Source organism: Muntiacus reevesi, chromosome 3, assembly GCF_963930625.1.
Source record: "Muntiacus reevesi chromosome 3, mMunRee1.1, whole genome shotgun sequence".
Taxonomy (NCBI): domain Eukaryota; kingdom Metazoa; phylum Chordata; class Mammalia; order Artiodactyla; family Cervidae; genus Muntiacus; species Muntiacus reevesi.
The window spans coordinates 4864035-4883884 of record NC_089251.1 but is presented as its reverse complement, the minus strand read 5'-3'; the positions used below and the strand labels follow the sequence as shown (position 1 = coordinate 4883884).

At 47.8% G+C, this 19850-nt stretch overlaps 1 protein-coding gene across 11 annotated transcripts in view; it reads right to left on the bottom strand.

Moving 5' to 3' along the window:
* Positions 1 to 19850, bottom strand: part of RAPGEF1 (Rap guanine nucleotide exchange factor 1) — a 134271-nt gene that overhangs the window by 90532 nt on the left and 23889 nt on the right. For 4 of the 11 annotated variants that reach the window (XM_065928198.1, XM_065928202.1, XM_065928200.1 and 1 more), the window contains exon 1: positions 19335 to 19770. The exons of 5 other annotated variants lie outside the window; for them this stretch is intronic. In XM_065928198.1, coding sequence (XP_065784270.1) covers positions 19335 to 19398 — 64 coding nt within the window. In that variant the 5' untranslated portion in view covers positions 19399 to 19770. Of the gene's footprint in view, positions 1 to 19334; positions 19771 to 19850 lie in introns of those variants that run through there. 2 more of the 11 variants (XM_065928205.1, XM_065928206.1) reach the window with 2 other exon arrangements.

Genomic DNA, 19850 nt, shown 5'->3' with positions numbered 1-19850 from the left:
GTTTCAGCTGGCGAACTCTGACTTAACCCTCCAGACCTCAGCTCTACTAATTTTCATAGCATCTGTCAGCCTGCAATTAGAATTCAGGTTTGGAAAGATCTGTGCCTCACAGCATCTCACACAGCAGGTGCTTAAACATCTATTAGAAAGTGAAAAAAGAAATTAATCAGGGAACTATCCACTCAATGCTTCAATTCCTTTCACTGCATTGGGACTCCTGAGATTTAACTCAAGCCAATGTCAATCCCAGCCTGGAGTGGGGGGTGGGGGGGGTTCATCCCACCCCCTAATTTGCAAGAGACAATTTAAACCATTCAAATCACACCAATCAATGCCCACAGCGCAGTAGCCATCAGCAGTAGCCCAGGAACGACAATGGGATCCCACACACTTTGCACACATTGGAGCCAGAGGGATGTAGACAACAATCCCAGTTAGGCCACTGGGTAAAACCAGGAGTAAGTTTAACTTCTGGGTCGGTTTCCTTCCTGTAAAGGGGGCTGATACCACCTTCAGCCATGACTCTTTTGCTAGCAAGGGAGAGAAACCACATGAAACATGTTCAAGTAAAAAGAAAGGTTTAGGGAAACAAAGGCTTCCCAGGTGGTGCCAGTGGTAAAGAACCCACCTGCCAACACAGGTGAGATGTAAGAGACAAGGGTCCCCTCTCCGGGTCAGGAAGATCCCCTGGAGGAGGGCACAGCAACCCATCCCAGCATTCTCGCCTGAGGATCCCCAGGGACAGGAGGCTGGCAAGCTGCAGCCCACAGGGTTGCACAGTCACTTTGGCACACAAGGTTAATAAGAGTAAGGCGACCCCTGGGAATCCAAGGCAAGCTCACCCGACTGGCAGCAAGGGTGAGAGCTGTCAGGTGGTTAGAAAAGGGAAAAGGAGTCCAAAATGGCGGGGGCTAGAAGACCTGGAAGGGGAAAGCCCGCGAAAATAGAACAAAGGAAGGTCCGACCGGAGTGAGAACCTCAGGTTAAAGCAACACTCCTGGCTGGCCCAATTTACATAAGATAGGTCCAGGGACAGAGAAACATATAAAAAGAGGAGCCAAAGCCCTCCTCTCTCTCTCTCTCTCTCTCTCTCCTGTGCGATGGGGCGCTCTTCTCTTTGCGTCTTTGGATCAATGTGCCCTCACACCTCGAAGATGGATTTTCCTGCTATTATCTAAATAAATAGAGCTGTAACACTGAGCTGTAACACTGATTTATTTAAGACCTATAACACGGTCTGTCCTCCGAGAGCTGTGACCCGCCAAGGGGCTTTAATGTCCGTCACTCCAAATCTTTGTTGTGACGAGACAAAAAACTGAGGAGCATACACTCACATGACAGAACCAAGAAGGCAGCCTGAGGACCAGCATCCTCCACCCCTGCCTCTGCCCCGGCTCCATGTCCCATCAAGGCTCACTCCCTTCAGAAGCTCACCTACTCTGGCGGCTTTAGATACCATCTTTATGTCAAAACTCCAAGTTCATACCTCTAATCCAGCTCTGTCTCCTTTTGAGACTGGCATACTTAACTCTCCATTCAGTATCTCCATTTGGAGATCTAAAAGGTACTTCTGCTTGAACTCCTGACCATCTCCCATAGCAACTCCACTCTCAAAATTAGGGGTTCAGGCAAGAAACCGTGAAGTCCCCCTTGACTCCCCCTTTTCTCCTACAACTCTTATCCAAGCAGTCAGGAAACCCTGTTAGTCCTAATCTTCGAAATCCCTCAGACCCCCCCCACCCTCCATCGTCACACGGCAGCTCTCTGGACCCTGCTCCAGCGCCTAACGAGGCTTCTCAATCCCCCATGTGCACAGTGGAGTGATCCTGTGTGTGTGTGCACTCAGTCGCGTCCGACTCTTCTGCAACCCCATGGGTTGGAGCCCGCTAGGCTCCTCTGTCCATGGGATTTTTCAGGCATGAACACTAGAATGGCTGCCACTTCCTCCTCCAGGGATCTTCCCAACCCAGCGACTGAACCCACATCCATGTGTCCTGCGTTGTGGGTGGATTCTTTACCTGCTGAGCCATCGGGAAAGCCTAGGAAAACTGAAGTCAGATGGTTTCACTGCTCAGCTCAGAACTCTCCAACACCTGCCGTTGCCCTCAGGATGAAAGTCAAAATCCTTACAATGGTCCTCAAAGCCTGAGACATCTTCCCTCTCTGCCCAGTCATCCCAGCCTCTCACACCTCCGTGAACACACACACCTAACATCCCACCTCCCGGAATGTCGGGCCAACCCCCTTTCTCCACGTCCTGATGCAAACCTCACCCTCCCAACAAGGCCACCTGTCCGCCCACTTTAACTCTGCAAGCTGACCCTTGGGAGCTGGACCTCCTGGGGCCCATTCCTCTGCTCCCGGCAGCACTCCTCACACACCCTGTAATTCACCAGTGTGCCTGCTTCCTCCGAGCCACTCCTCATAAAACGGGAGCGCACGGCTGCCCACCTCCAGTTCTTTAGGACTCTTTAGCTCAAATGCCCACCAGTGATTAGACTGTTGCTGAGTCCTGGTTCAAATTCCTGAGTCAGAACCAACTGGCCCAGGTCATCCTTCCAAGGCGGGTCACAAGACAGGTCAATGGCCAGCTGCTTGTGGGAGAGCCATTAAGGGCAGAAGGTCCTCTGGGCAAAGCTGAAAAAGAGCAAAGCCACCTGGAGCTATCTGGTGGGGGAGCACGAGCTCCCCGCAGACCACGAGTGGAGTGCTGTTATAGCAGAGTGCCATCACGAATGTGAGAGCGCCTGGAAGGCGTCAGATCCGAGCAGACGTTTGGCTCCCAGTACTGACCTCACCGAGAGCTGTCGTGGATTGAGCGGTCCCCTCAGTGTCTGGTCCACCCAGAAGAGCTTCATCATCCTCTCAGGTAACTTAGGCATCCTAGCCATAAACAGAGTTTGTTAACATGGATAATTGGTAAAAACACTAAATAGTAAAAGGAATGGATTAAACTCTGCAGGCAAGCAGGCTTTTTTTTTTTTTTAAACCTCTCACTGTTCCCCCTTTCACTGCTGAGGATTTTATAATCATTAAAAGACAGAACGACCTGAGCGAGCCGGGTGGCTCTGGCTCACGGTCTCGGGTGTGGCCAGGGCTGCATCACCTGGGCTTTGACCAGGGCCATCTCCAAGCTCACCCCCATGCTGGGAGCAGGAGGGAGCCTCTCCTCACGAAAGGGCAGCTCGTCTCTCCCAGAGCAGCAGACCCGAGAGAGAGAGAGGCAGGGGGCAGAACCCACTGACCTTCAGAAGTGACAACCATGGCTTGTGCCTGTGCCACAGTCTACTGGCCACATGATCAACCCTGGTACCAGATGGGATGGACTGCACCTGGGCTTGTGAGCGCCAAGAGACAGGGTCCCTGGGGCTGCCTCAGAGGCTGCTAACCACAGGTGACTCCTGCAGACCAAGGCCTGTTTTAAAAAGGCCCAGAGTTGAGATGATTTTTTACGTTATTGTTGTTTTTCAGTCACTAAGTCGTGTCCAATCTTTGTGACCCCGTGGACTGCAGCACGCCAGGCTTCCCTATCCTTCACTATCTCCCAGAGTTTTGTGCTTTTTTAAAAAACACTATAAAGGACTGTAAAAAAAAAAAGAAGAAGAAGAAGAAGATGTGACAGAGACATACACAACCTGCAAAGCCCAAATTATTTATTATATGGCTCTTTATAGAAAACATTTGATGACTCCCCTAATGTAGACTGCTTATTATAGATGACTGAAGGGGTTTTCAAGGGTAATTTTGACTACAGGCAATGTTTCCCTTATGACCTGACTTTAGAAACTAGCCCCCAGGTAAGCAACTTCACTGAAGTATGTACTCAGCAAACTGCAGCTCTGAATATGGTGATACCAACCACTGGGAAATAAACAGGTCATCATAACCTGAGCAGAGAGAAAATAGCATGCCGTGCCCCTAAATAAGAAGTAGAGAAATACCAACTCGGTGAATGAACGAGTAAGAAATACTACAAGGACACATCTTGGAAGTACAGAGTGACCATAAAGTATGAAAAATCTTCACTCAATGATTTACAACATAAGACAAAGGGGAATTTTACAGAGTCATTATCGTCGCTAAATCCATCCTTTGTTCACGCTTCCTTGTGCTCTATGAGATAGGGGTTATTAGCTGTCTTCATTTTTACAGAGGAGCAAATTGAGGCTGACAGAAATTATGCAATTTCCCCAAGGCTTCATGAGAAGCAGCAGGATGACTTCCTCTGACAGCAGAGCACGTGAGAGCGTAGAGCAGCTCTGCACCGGGAATCCGGGCTGATAGGTGGGCCCTCCCCGCTCTCGCTCCACTGGAGGAACCCCCGCCCAGGGCCTTCACAGCAGAGCGAAGCTCCTGGACTCGCTGTAAGCAAGGTTACTGAGACCTGCAGTGCTTGGTTTAACCTAATTACTCACTGAGGTGCTCCCTTTATCCAAAGAGAGCTTTAAAAAAGTATCTTCCCCATGGTCTTTGCTTTCCAACCAAGTATCTTCTGAGACTGTGGAATAGCACCCAGACAGACTCCAGCTGCCTCCCCGATGAGCTAAGTGGAGGGCAGTTGCTGGAGCCGCGGGGCCCACAGAGTCCGGGCACTGGCGTGATGGCAGGGCCGAGAGAAGGCTGCTGCTCTTGCTGCAGACAGATGGCTGTCAAGATACACAGGACCCAGGACGCCCTGGCAGCCACTGCGCCGGGAGCTGAGCCCTAGGCCAAGGGCTTCCTCTGTGAACGCAAGCAGACCTCATGCTCCCTGAGAGGTCTCTGAGATGCCTTAGCTTGTCCACTCAGGTCTCAGGTTCAGGTACCTCAGGGGAAATGACTTGTTGGAGGCTACCCAACCAGCAGCAGAGCCAAAGTTCCCTGAAGCTAAGGCTAATTTTTCTACCTTCTGGAAAGCGTGAAGTCCAGCTGGGTGAGGAGACAAATGCTGACCACAACAGGTTCTGGACGGAGGCAGACTTGAGCAGAGGCAGCTGACCTTGGACCAGAAGCAGGGTGTCTGTGTCACGGACAGAGGGGAGAGGCAGGGATAAAGGCACACACAGGAAGTCAGAAGGCCTCGGGGCATGGGGGTGTGAAGCGGGTCTGGAGGACAGTGGTAACTCTGTGGAAAACTGCTACAAGGAACAGGACGTCAGCTGAGCAATGACACTGCACCCAGTCTGTCAAAGGGCAATGAGGGTCCGGCTGAGCGTGGAGACACACATTTTGTGTCAATCAAGGTCCTAATTACATACACCACTGTGACCTCAATGGGATGCTAATAAACACAGCTGGCCAATCCCCACAGCAAACATGCAAACCACAACAATATAATTGCCTCCCTCAGTCCATCTTAATTATGAGATAATCATCATCTTCAAAAATGTTATTCCCTTGCCCAACAAAGAGAGGAAGCAGCACTCCAGTCTGCTTGTGCACCCACACTCTCAGGACAGTGGGGCAAAGAGAAAATCAGAGAAAGCGAGGTTCAGGCCCCAACTCTGCCCCCGACCAGCTGCGTGATCCTGAGCAAGTCACCAGACCCTCACTGACGCTGTTTCCCACCTGTGAAATGAAGATAAAACACTATACCCATCACATGAAATTCTCGGGAGGCGCAAATGCAACAGACTTGGCTCCCAGACCTATTTGCAAAGATGGTCACTGTAATCCCTCTTGACTTCAGGGGCCTTCCATCCAGAGGGGGTCTCTCTCTTACCTTGAATCTGGGCTGTCTTGAAATGTGCTTTTACCAACAAGATGAAGCGGAGGCAACACCATGCCAGTTCTGACTCTGGGCCTCAGGAGGCCATGTGCACCTTGCTCTCCAGGAAGCCTACAGCTGCCAGGTGAGTGACCTAGGGCACCGGCGGGGGCAGAGGTGAGCCTCCCGGCAGCTGACCACAGACACAAGAGGGACCCAGCTGAGATCAGGACTCCAGCCTAAACCACCCCTTTCAGAAGCGTGAACTAAAGTAAGGCATTGCTGGGTCACTAAACACTGGGGTCATTTGTTAGCACTGAGTGAGTGCTAGAGTGGTACTCAAAACACACAGCTGCTACAGCCTCTCTCTCTCTGCCAGGAATTCCCCCAGTCTTCCATTTTTCCTTCTCTACTGGATTATCCTCAAAGATGGTGGAGTAGAAGGACGTGCGCTCATCTTCTCCTGCGAGAACTCCAAAATTACAACTTGCTGCTGAACAACCATCGACAGGAGAATGCTGGATCCCACCAAAAAAAGATACCCCATGTCCGAGGGCAAAGGAGAAGCCCCAGCAAGACGATAGGAGGAGGGAAATCATGTTTAGAATCAAATCCCATACCCGCCAGAGATGCGTGGAGGGCTCAAACAAAACCTTGTGCCCACCAGGACCCTGAGACCCCACAGAGACTAAGCCAGACCTCTGTTTGAGTCTCCTGTGGAGGCTGGGATCAGCAGTGGCCTGCCACTTGGGGTGCGCGCTCTGGGTGCAGCTACCTGGGTTAAGCAGCCTGTGGCTTAAGTCCTCTTGGAGGAGGTCGCAATTAACCCCATCATGGAGCTACTGAGCAGATGACCCACAAAGTGCAGAACGATTACACCAAAGAAATTCTCACACTGCTAAGAAATTTCTAGGACCCACAACAGATTTCCCAACCTGGATCTGGCAAATGGACTGAGAATCCCCAGAGAATTTGACTTTGGAGGCCAGTGGGATTTGATTACAGAACTTACACAGGCCTGGGGAAACAGACTCTTGGAGGCACAAACAAAACCTTGTGCACACCAGGACCCAGGAGAAAGGCGCGGTGACCCCACAAGAGACTGACTCAGACTTGTCTGTGAGTGTCCAGGAGTCTCTGACAGAGGTGTAGGTCAGCGGTGGCTCGCTGCAGGGTCAGGGGCACTGAGTGTGGCAGTGCCTGCACAGGGCCTTTGGAAGGAGGTCGCAATTACCTTCATTAGCTCCACCACAGTTTGGTCTCAGATCAAACAACAGGGAGAGAACACAGCCCTGCCCATCAATAGAAAATTGGACTAGAGATTTATTGAGCATGGCCCCGCCCATCAGAACAAGACCCAGTCTCCCCCACAGTCAGTCTCTCCCATCAGGAAGCTTCCGTAAGCCTCTAATCCTTCTCCAACAGAGGGCAGACAGACTGAAACCACAATCACAGAAAACTAAGCAAACTTATCACATGCACAGCCTTGTCTAACTCAGTGAAACTATGAGCCATGCCATGTAGGGCCACCCAAGACGGACGGGTCATGGTGGGGAGTTCTGACAAAATGTGATCCATTGGAGAATGGAATGGCAAACCACTTCAGTATTCTTGCCTTGAGAACCCCATGAACAGGATGAAACGGCAAAAAGATAGGACCCTGAAAGATGAACTCCCCACATCCGTAGGTGCCCATTATGCTACTGGAGAAAAATTGAGAAATAACTCCAGAAAGAATGAAGAGACGGAGCCAAAGTGAAAACAGTGCCCAGTTGTGGATGCAACTGATGACAGAAGTCAAATCTGATGCTGTAAACAGCAATACTGTTTACAGCAATACGTAGGAACCAAGAATGTTAGGTCCATGGATCAAGGAAAATTAGAAGTGGTCAAACAGGAGATGGCAAGAGTGACCATTGACGTTTTAGAAATCAGTGAACTAAAATGGACTGGAATGGGTTAATTTAATTCAGATGACCATTATATCCACTACCGTCGGCAAGAATCCCTTAGAAGATATGGAGTAGCCATCATAGTCAACAAAGGAGTCCAAAATGCAATCTGGACTTGGGTGCAATCTCAAAAATGACAGAATGAGCTCTGTTCATTTCCAAGGCAAACCATTCAATATCACAGTAATCCAAGTCTATGCCCCGACCAGTAATGCTGAAGAAGCTGAAACTGAATGGCTCTATGAAGACCTACAAGACCTTCTAGAGCTAACAGCCCCCCCCCCCCAAAAAAAAATGTCCTTTTCATCATAGGGGACTGGAATGCAAAAGGAGGAAATTAAGAAATACTTGGATTAACAAGAAAAGTTGACTTTGGAGTACAGAATGAAGCAGGGCAAAGGCTAATATAGTTTTGCCAAGAGAATGCACTGGTCATAGCAAACACCCTCTTCCAACAACATAAGAGAAGACTCTACACATGGACATCACCAGATGGTCAACACCGATATCAGACTGATTATATTCTTTGCAGCCAAAGATGATGAAGCTCTATACAGTCAGCAAAAACAAGACTAGGAGCTGACTGTGGCTGATCATGACCTCCTTATAGTCAAATTCAGACTTAAATTGAAGAAAGTAGGGAAAACCACTAGACCATTCAGGTATGACCTAAATCAAATCCCTTACAATTATATAGTAGAAGTGACAAATAGATTCAAGGGAGTAGATCTGATAGACAGAGTACCTGAGGAACTATGGACGGAGGTTGGTGACACTGTATAGGAGGCAGTGATCAAGATCATCCCCAAGAAAAAGAAATGCAAGAAAGGCAAAATGGTTGTCTGAGGAGGCCATACAAATAGCTGAGAAGAAAAGAGAAGCTAAAGGCAAAGGAGAAAAGGAAAGATATACCCATTTGAATGCAGAGTTCCAAAGAATAACAAGGAGAGATATGAAAGCCTTCCTCAGTGATCAATGCAAAGAAATAGAGGAAAACAATAGAATGGGAAAGACTAGAGATCTCTTTTATAAAAATTAGAGATACCAAGGGAACATTTCATGCAAAGATGGGCACAATAAAGGACAGAAATGGTATGGGCCTAATGGAAGCAGCAGATATTAAGAAGAGGTGGCAACAATACACAGAAGAACTATACAAAAATGATCTCCATGACCCAGATAATCACAATGGTGTCATCACCCACCTAGAGTCGGACATCCTAGACTGCAAAGTCAAGGGGACCTTAGGGAGCATCACTATGGATAAACCTGGTGGAGGCGATGGAACTCCAGTTGAGCTATTTCAAATCCTAAAAGATGATGCTGTCAAAATGCTGCACTCAACATGTCAGCAAATTTGAAAAACTCAGCAGTGGCCACAGGACTGGAAAAGGTCAGTTTTCATTCCAATCCCAAAGAAAAGCAATGCCAAAGAATGTTCAAACTACTGCACAGTTGCACTCATCTCACATGCTAGCTAAGTAATGCTCAAAATTCTCCAAGCCAGGCCTCAACACTATGTGAACCGTGAACTTCCAGATATTCAAGTTGGATTTAGAAAAGGCAGAGGAACCAGAGATCAAATTGCCAACATCTGCTGGATCGTAGAAAAAGCAATAGAATACATAGGAAAACAACAGAAAAACATCTACTTCTGCTTTATTGATTACTCCAAAGCCTTTGACTGTGTGGATCACAACAAACTGTGGAAAATTCTTAAAGAGATGGGAATACCAGATCACCTGACCTGACCTCTTGAGAAATCTGTATGCAGGTCAGGAAGCAACAGTTAGAACCAGACATAGAACAACAGACTGGCTCCTAATTGGGAAAGGAGTATGTCAAGGCTGTATATTATCACCCTGCTCATTTAACTTATATGAAGAGTACATCATGCGAAATGTCAGGCTGGATGAAGCACAAGTTGGAATCAAGATTGCTGGGAGAAATATCAATAACCTCAGATACATAGATGACACCACCCTTACGGCAGAAAGTGAAGAGGAACTAGAGCCTCTTGATGAACATGAAAGAGGAGAATGAAAAAGCTGGCTTAAAACTCAACATTCAAAAAACTAAGATCATGGCATCCAGTCCCATCCCTTCATGGCAAATAGATGGGGAAACAGTGAGAGACTTTATATCTTGGGCTCCAAAGTCACTGCAGATGGTGACTGCAGCCATGAAATTAAAAGACGCTTACTCCTTGGAAGAAAAGCTATGACCAACCTAGACAGCATATTAAAAAGCAGGGACATCACTTTGCCAACAAAGGTCTGTCTAGTCAAAGCTATGGTTTTTCCAGTAGTCATGTATGGATGTGAGAGTTGGACTATAAAGAAAGCTGAGCACTGAAGAGTTGATGCTTTTAAATTGTGGTGTTCGAGAAGACTCTTGAGAGTCCCCTGGACTGCAAGGAGATCAAACCAATCAATCCTAAAGGAAATCAGTCCTGAATATTCTTTGGAAGAACTGATGCTGAAGCTGAAACTCCAATACTTTGGCCACCTGATGCGAAGAACTGACTCATTGGAAAAGACCCTGATGTTGGAAAAGATTGAAGGCGGGAGGAGAAGGGGATGACAGAGGATGAGGTGGTTGAATGGCAGCACCGACTTGAGTCTGAGCATGGACCGAGTCTGAGCAAGCTCTGGGAGTTGGTGATGGACAGGGAAGCCCAGCGTGCTGCAGTCCAAGGGGTCGCAGAGTTGGACACGACTGAGCGTCTGAACGGAACTGAATTATTCACATCTGCATTCAATCACGCCTTTATTTCTCGCTTTAAAAAAATCTCTCCCTTGGGACTTCCCTGGTGGTCCAGAAGATAAGAACCTGCTTGCCAATTCAGGGGACACAGGATCAATCCCTGGTCTAGGAAGATTCCATATGACGCAGAGCAACTAGGCCTGGGCACCACAACTATTGAACCTGTGCTCCTCAACAAGAGAAGCCTCCACAATGAGGAGCCCGTGCGTCGCAACTATAGAGTAGCTCCCACTCTCTAACTAGAGAAAGCCCTTTCACAGCAATGAAGACCCAGTGCAACCAAAAATAAAATAATGAAAAAAAAAAAGCTCCCCCTTGACCCCGCTACCCTCAACAACTGCCAACCTGCCTTTGCTCTGTCTTGCAGCCAAAGCCCTCAGGGAGCTGCTCGTGCCCACTGTGTCTGCGTCCTCTCTGGCCCTTCTCTCTCACATCCCCTTTCACCTCCAGCACCGCCCCGAAACTGCCCCGGTCTCCAGTGAGCGCCATGGCCCTGAGTCCCGTGCTCAAGCCTCGGTCCTCACGCGACTTGCCCCAGTCAGCACTGTCAGCCCTCGTCCTCTGCCCCGACACTGTCTGCACCCGGTTCCCAGGACAACACAGTCTCTGAGCCTCCTCCTGCCTCACCGCAGGGCCTTGCTCATCACCCCAAACTCCTGATTCTGGGCTGCCTCAGGGCTCAGTCCCTGGTTTCTTCTCTAACTCACTTTCTCGGTAATCTCTCTCATCCAGTCTCAAAAGTCAACAACCCAAAAAGGCCCAGATTTGTTTTCTGAAATCCAGACCCCAACACTCAACCTGCCTAGTGACCACCTCTTTTAGGTCTCTAAGAGGCACGCCAAACTCAACCTGTGCCAAACGCAACTCCTGACCCCTTCCCCAACCCCCAGGTCCCCATCTGCTCCTCGGCCCTCCTCTGTTTATAAGACAAAATGCTCAGACCAAAACACCTCTTCTTCTCTCACACCCGACACGTCACCCCTGAGCAAGTCCCACTGGCTCTCCCTTCAAACCCCATCACCCACAAGGCTCTGCTTTTCCCTGACTTCAGTCTCGCCGGTCCCTCCCAAGTCTGCTCCAGCCATGCGGGCCTCACGCCATCCTGTCGGCCCAGGCCCTCTGCACCAGCCCCCCGTCCTCCAGAGCGCATGCCCACCCGGCTCCCGCCCGACTGCTCACAGCTGAGCCCTGCCCCCTCTCCAGCCTCTGCAACACTACCAGCCCCTCTCCCAGTCCGACATCCCCTCCCTGCCTTCTTTCTGTGATGCCTGGCATCTAACAGATTATATACATTTTACTGTTCATATTAAACTATACACTTCAGAAGCCAATGATGTCTTAATTTTTCATTAGATGTCTCTTGTGCCTAGAACAGTGCCTGACACAGGAGCCATTCAATGAATGCTTGTTGAGTGGATGGAAGTCTGTCAATCAATGAATGAGTAGAGAAACTGTGGGATGTTTTTACTATAGTGCCCCATTTAATGGTAAAGGAAAGCCGTTTAAGGCCTCCATGTTCAAAGTACGAAGTTCTTCAAACCTTCCACACTCTCTCGTTGTATTTTTATAAAGACCTGACTGGTGTGATAGGCTAGAAAACAGAAGGTTCAGCTTAAGTAATCTCAATTTTTAAAATGAGGCTGTTGGAGGGTGATATTTAAGTCCTTTCTCGGGCTTGAAATGTCAATAGTTCTGGTGACTGACAAATGACCTGCTTCTGAGTTCCCCAGTAATAATGACAGCAGAGAGCAGCAAGCCAAAAAGACCCCACAGATCAGGGGTTAGCATACTCCTGCGGCAGCCCGAATCCTGTCAGCCTCTTGGCTGCATGTTCCTTGTATATAGCCTGCAAGGGAAGAAGGGTTTTCCCATCTGCCATAAAGTGGTTTCACCTTAGCTGGTCATGTAAGTACCTACAGAACAGTCTTGATTTTGCCACTTGCCCTGCAAAGCCTACAATATTCACTACCTGGCTCTTTAAATTTACCCACTCCTGACAAAGACGAGCTATCCTGGGGCAAATTCCTCAGCTGCAGACCACAATGTCCCCAGACACAGGGACCTAGGTATTTCAGCAAGATGTGACTTCCAAACCTAAGTGCCCTAACGTAACTGGCAAAAGGTAATTAGAGATAAAGTGGCCAGTCGCCACTGCTATTATCTTAAAAACTGGTAACACCCTCCATGTGGCTGGAAAAGAAACAGCCAAACACGGAAATGTATTTTACGCATGTTCCCAGGGTAAAGCATATCCTAAAACCAATGGCTCGGGGTAGATATTGTTCTAAATTTGGAAATATCTGATGACAAAGCTAAGTTTCCTTCCCTTTTCTTATCCACACCCAAAACAACACCCCATGTTTCTCATGAGAAAAATTCCATCACACTTATGGCTTCCATTTCCTACATTTGATCTTTCACTTAACAACAACAACAAAAGATTAATGGAAGGCCATAATGTATCCAGATCTCTTAGTACCAAATCTGGCATGCAAGAAGCTACCAGCATTATTGTAATATTATACCCAATATGTTATTACTGTATTATCATTACATCTGTTATTGTATCATGTTATATACTTTGTATATGGTAGATACAATATATAACATATTATATACACAATGTATTGGACATATATCCTGTAACATGTAAACACATTTTATGAATACAAAATATATAATCATAATATATACAATATGCTGTATCATTATATATCTTTAGTACATACATTATATCATTGTTATATTACTATCCTACACTAAGCCACAAAGCAGTTGCAAGACTTCAGACAAGTCACTTCACTTTTTCTCCCTCTTTGTTTGACTGCACCTTGCACCATGGGAACTCTCAGTTCCCCAACCAGAGACCGAACCTGTGCCCCTGCCCTGGGAGTGCTGCATCTTAACCACTGGACGGCCAGGTGAGTCCCACTTCACTTCTTTACAAGCCTCGATTTCTTCACTGGCAAAATTAGGGACTCATTTTAGAGTTTTACCACTCTTTTCCAGCCCAAGACTAAGTTCAAAAGCATGCTAAATAACCTTTGCTTTGAAAACTTCTCCTGCCCGGAAGCCTGCGCATGGTCACACCCAATCATGACTTGGAACCCCACAATGAACGGGCGTGGACATCATCTTTGTCCATCACAGTAATATCCTGATGTTCTGCGCTTGTTGACCCAAACCACCTTTGCAGGAAGGTTTGAGGCAAGTAGTCTAGCAGCATATCTATTTTAATAACAATTGGGTTGGTGCCCAATCACGTAGGAGCATTTGGGGAATAATGGTAACAAATCGTCCCCCAACAGGAACGGGAAAGAGGAAGAGCTGGTCCTTCGTCACCCTGCCGAACAGCAAGTGTCACACTAACGATGCTAGCGTATCACTTCTGGGCTCACTCTGTCCCTTTCATGTGAGGAAATCAAAAGTGTTTAATAATCACTGCTCCCTGGGAGGCAAAAGACAAAACGTTGTGATGGTAAATGAGAATCCCTGAAATTTTATGCCTTTGCTCTGTGAAACTCAACACTTAAATGAGACTGAGCCAAGTCCAATGCAAAAGTCCACGGGAAAACAGAAATTTGAAACAAAAATAGATTCTTTTTTTTTAGCCCTGATAACAGCTTTTGAACTTCCCATCCCCTTCTTTGAGCCCCTTGCCTGCATCATGGTGGCACTAGTAAAACCAGTTTAAGTTTTACAAGGAAAACAATTTCAAAATGACAATACTCAACGCGGATGTGCTTGTGGCTATCTGATAAATTTATGCATCGCTCATGAAAATATTAACAGATACATGTCTTTTGGAAAAACAAGATGGCAATAGCCCATGGCAGGTTCCTGTACTGGGAACTTTACCTTGAGAACTCATGCTAAGGAGCTCATCCAGCAAATCACAAACATATGAATACAGCTGCTTATTATTACCTTACCTCTTAGAGCAAAAAGAGGAAACAATTTCAATATCCAGCAGCTGGTGCACGATCTAATAAGTTACGGAGGAGCAACGTGATCGAATGTCACAGTCCTTATGGTAGCTCTGAAGACAATGTATGAAAAACATGCATGTGAGTGCAGCAGCTCTGGAAAAGATGACCAGTAAACAGCTCGTCCTTCGGCTCACCCACCAGCTTTCAGGCCCTTTAGATCATAAAATATTTTCACCTAAGATAAAATGTAATTTCCCTGTACTTAACTTAAAAATAACAATAATAAACTCTTACTGGATGTATACTACGTGTCTGGTACTGTTCTAATTATTTTACATGCATAAACCCCTTGGTCCTCACCCCATGAGGTAGGTACTGTCTACAAATGAGAAAACTGAGGCCCAAGAGTTAAGGAACTTGCCGACCATCAGTCAGCCAGAAGTGGGAGACCAAGGCATCAACCCTGGCACCTGGGCTCCGTGTACAGGCTCTTAACCACTTTGCAACTAGGAAAAAGACATTTCAACATTATTCAGGATGGGAAAATGGATTCTCCTGGTTAGTAACATATTCCAGTTAACTAGGAACAGCTCAACTATGCCCAGTCCTACAGTAACTGCTTTCAGAGAAATTTAGCACGATACCGCAGCACCCGTGCCTTCTGCAGGCACTGAACACCAGGGGAGCTCGCAGACGCGGACAGCAGGGATCGGCACGGGTGGTCACTGATTCACAGCTCACCAGGCACCTCTGAGATCATCTGGCATGTGATCCCTCCAACCGAGGGAAGGAAGTGGGTAGTTAGCCAAGCTCCCACTGCTAGCTGGCCTGTGTAAAACCACGGTTCGCTCTATTACACAACGCGAGATGACAAGAATGACTACGATTCATTAAGTGCCTGAGTATGCTAAGGGCTATGACCCCTTTACATGGATTATCTCATTTAATTGTGCACAACAGTCCTTCAAGGCATGCGTTATTATTAATGTCATACAGAAATTAGGAAACAGGTTGGGATATGTAAAGTCGTGTGGCTGGCCTCTCTCAGCGGGAAGGCCCTGAGCGGGGTGCCGGGAGCGCATCACCCAGCCCTGCACGTTCTGGAGCACAGCAGCTCCCCAAAGAGGTGGAGTGAGGGCAGACAACGAATGGGGGTGGTGGTGGGGTGGGGGAGGAGGCCGGCTCCAGCTGCAGCCAGAAAAGCCATCAATGGTAATGATCTGGCACAAAACTAGCCAGCTTGGGACAAGCTTGTAGAGGCAAGTCTACACAGCGCTGCTGAGTGGAATCCAGACAATTATAAATCTGCCCCTGTGGCAGAGGAACCAGAGAGCGTGCTGAATTTATGCAAATCCGTGACTCCCCACCCCCACCCTGGCCAGGCACCTCCTTCTCGGGGCTGCAAAGCCCACAGGCACCCGGGCCTGGGAAGGACACTTTTTATAGTCAGCGCTTCCACTGAGGGTGTTCGCTTCACTTGCTCACACCCAGCTGTGCACAAACATGCCAATCATGAATATTTCCACTTGCCACCGCAGCGTGGCCTCGCGCTGGGGGCTTTCTGAGGGAGATAATTCAGTGCGCTGCTACAGCCACAAAGCTTAATTCCCAAGGAAACGTCTGCTCATGCTGCATTCCCCAAAGCCAGAATAACCACCGTCAGCCACCCTTCAGGTTATTCCTGGGGGGGGGGGAAAGGACCAGAAGAAACAAGGAAGTCTTCTGAGAGCAGGGGATAGCAGGAATATTTCAGAGAAGTTCAGTGCAGCTTCAGGCCAGAGGTTTCCCCGGGTGTCTGGGTCAAGAATCAACAACCAAATGCTGACTAAATGATTTAAGTACCTTTAATGAAGCGATTTTTTGCAGTGTGAACAACTGTTGATAAATTTAGTCTTCATGAATTCAGAACTGCTGTGGGATATAGGAGGTTGTACCTGTTTTCATCGCCCGATGACTCTACTTTGGGCAGAGAACTGCAAAGCGGAAGGCCAGCACCGGTAGCATCCACCACGCACCAGGAACCAGGCAGCACCCTTCATACCCCAGGAATACCTGTGGCAGAACCGGCAGCCAGGCAGCACTCAGCTCGGTCACCGAGAGCCACACGCTGGGTGAGTGTGGAGGGCAGAGCCACGACCCCGACAGCCCGCCCTCAGGTTTTTAATCAGGTCATGCAGTAACCAGAATTCACTTGTTCAAGGTCAGACAGCCAGACAGGGCAGAGCTCTGGGTGATTGGACCACATAGGATCATAGAAGCTACTGCCTTATCCCATCTCCCATCCTATATTTTTGGGCAGGGACCTGCTAGAACTCACCATGATAATACAAATGATTCCAATTTATCAACGATGCCAAGCATTTGTTAGTGTAAAAACCAAAAAAAGGCTGTATTGTCTCTTTCTTGAGTCTTGGGTTTTGTGAACTGTAAGGAAAACCAGTATTGTTAAGAGCCAGAGAGTATAACGCTGCTCCCGTCAAAGGGTCTGTGTCTCACACGGTTTAAGGTCACGAGAGAGACATTCCTGCGTGTAAAATGCTCTTCTAGGGAGACAGCAAGCAGAGACAGTGAGGTTCACGTTTTTCAAACTAGTATTCTGTCACCTCAGTTTTTTAACCTCCCAGATCTACAACACGGGAGCAGAAACGTAAGTGATCTAAAAGGGAGATAGTGATTTCCTTTCAATGTCCCTTCGGAATTTATTCTGGGTCTGACCTTCCTAATCACGACTGTCCGGCTCAGGTTACAGTCTGCTGTGGCAGCTCCACAGACAGGCTGGACAGCAGTCAGAGGCAGCCGGGGCTGTTGCAGCCGCCCGCAGCAACCACACGCGAGGACAAGACCCAGTTTCACTTGCCCCTAAAGCAAGGCACTGACTCCACGCTGCCTGCCCTCCAGCCTGGAGCCATCAAATCATTCCCTGTGATTTCATGTTCGTGCTGAGCCTGGACTTCAGATCAGGCTCAGGGTGGTGACGGGGATTCACGATATCACTCCTGAACACTGTTCTGACATTCCTGTTTCAAAATATCAATGGCCTTTACTGACAAACTGTGAAGAACAGATAAACTCCACACCCCTGTTATCATGGGTCCTTGGCAGAGCATCCATAGATGTTGGATCGGAGAATAAACTGCAGGTACGGGGTCTCCCCTGTGCAAACCAAATCCCTGCACTGGCAGGGACATGCCCCTGGTCTACAGGATCTGTGAAGACCCAGAAGTCAGCGGCAGTTAACTGTTCTTTTTACCCCCGATTCACTGTGGATTCTGAAATCCCTGCCACCAGCCCCTCTCATTTACATTTCTGAACACAACTGAACAACACAACACAACAGCTTTCACTTTTGTCTGTAAGCCCAGCTGCTTCCAGTGGAAATATCAAGAAGCTTTCATTCATACGCTTTCCTAAGGAAAACCAGAGACAACTTGAAAGTAAGTAAAATGTTAAATTCCTGTTATAACACTGGTGATTTGCGCTATTGGATCATGTGGCTTTTCTTCTCGGTAGCTAGAGACACCAGCCCACACGGCAGGGACAGACAGTATTGCATCCCAGCCCACATGTGAATAACCACGTCTGCCAAGAGTCATTCTTTTGAAGGACAAAGTATTATGACATAAAAAGCAACCGCCTTTCTTTAAAAACGTTTCTCTCCCCCAAGTGAGTAAAGTACATTAAAGAAAATATAACAAATCTAATATATTCATTACCTGGATTCTAACAGTTGTTAAAATGATCCTGTTTTTCTTACCTATATGCAAGTGTTCACTCACTCACCTGAACCATTTTAGAGTAAAATTATAGCCAGTATAACTCTTTCCTCCTAAATACTTCAGCATGACAACACCAAAGTGGACCTTCTCCTACATGACTCATTACCACCATCACACAATGGTTTTAGCAACAGTTCCCAAATACCATCTACCACCCAGTTCATATTCAAATTTCCTGGTCCGTCCCTCAAATGTCTTTTATCGTTTTTTTATTCAAAGCAGGATTTGATAAAGGACCAGAAAGGAGTACCTTTTCCAAACTAACTTGTTGACTGATGGAAACTTAGAGGGGGAATGGTAAGTTAGCATCCCACTGACTTTTTTCAAGAAGAAAAAAAAAATTGTCCATAACCTGAGCACAAAAGACAACTATCACTGACAGTTCCATGCGCTTTCTCCCAGTTTATTTTTTCTGCTCACAAACACACACCTGTGCACACACCTGTGATCGAACTGTCTTGCTACAGGTCAGGTGCTACCGCTCTCCTCTGGCACGTGGAGGTAAGAGAGCCCACACCTGAGGGAGCCCTGTGGGCACCACCTTTGGTATTCTGGTGCCTGCTGGGCCTGCGAGCTGCTGGTCTGCCAGGGTAATAACAGTGGGAAGGGCAGCAAGTGCCCTGGGGCCCTGCTCAAGGGTCCTCAGCTCCAGGCACACCCCGGCACGCTGCTCTGCGGCCCCTCCGGCTTCTCCCTTCCCAGAGTTAACATTAATACAAGCCCGAGCGACACAGAGGTAATGGTAACAGGTGCGTCTACCCTGTATCACGGACATTGAGGACAGACAAATACAAGGCTGGCCTTTTTTTTCTTTAATAGGAGGTACTTTGAATTCTTTGGAAGAGAGGTGCTATATAGTTAAAAGCTATTATTAACAGTCTCTAAACCAAACTGTCACTAAAAACGCAAACTCCTGGATATCAAAATTTTTCTTTGGGACATTTTTTAAAGCTGAAAAATTTAAACCAGCGACATGTGCTGCACTAAATAAAAATATCTCAACGTGAACTAAGTTCTCAGCCAAGTCAGGCCATCACAGAGCTGCAAATCATTTCACTCCTCAGCAGAACTGTCTGTCCACTTTCTTTAAACTACTCTGAGCTGGAAGTAGGGTCTGATCTGAAGGTGTCCCCCCCCAAGCAGGCTCAGGTCTGGTTTACACCGAAGTACCCTCACAGAAGGCGGCCAGACCCTTCTTCCAGGACAGAGCACAGGGTCTTCTTACCTTGCGTCCAGGGACACAGGTGGCTTCGTCTCAGGGGCTTCTGTTTTTCAATAGCATTGCCCATTCTAAATAAAGCCAGAGGATCACAGAACCCTTCCAAGCCCAAGTGTCTTTGCTGAAGAGCAAACGTGGACCAAGTCACCAGCTGGACGGGGATTCATCTCTCAGACATCCCCATCACCCAGCGGCGAGCCCGTGCAAGAAAGACTTGAACTCTGCTCTGAAAGGTCTTTGCCTCCTGCCTCTCAAACTCTCTTCACTTCCAGGGAGGAAATCAGAATACAAGGCTTGTTACCGCCCTGGCGGTGGGTCTCCAGACCCGTCTATTCTAGGAGCTCCTCCTCGGCCTTCCTGACACTCCAATACTCATCGGCACAGCAGCAGCCCCGGAGACTGAACTTCATTTCCAAACTCCATCAACGCTGCTTTTCCTTGGGGGAGGAGTGGGAAATCACATGATCAAGAAGCTGAAAGCTAAAAATAGACCAGTTTGGGGGTGTGCCACAAGAAAAATAC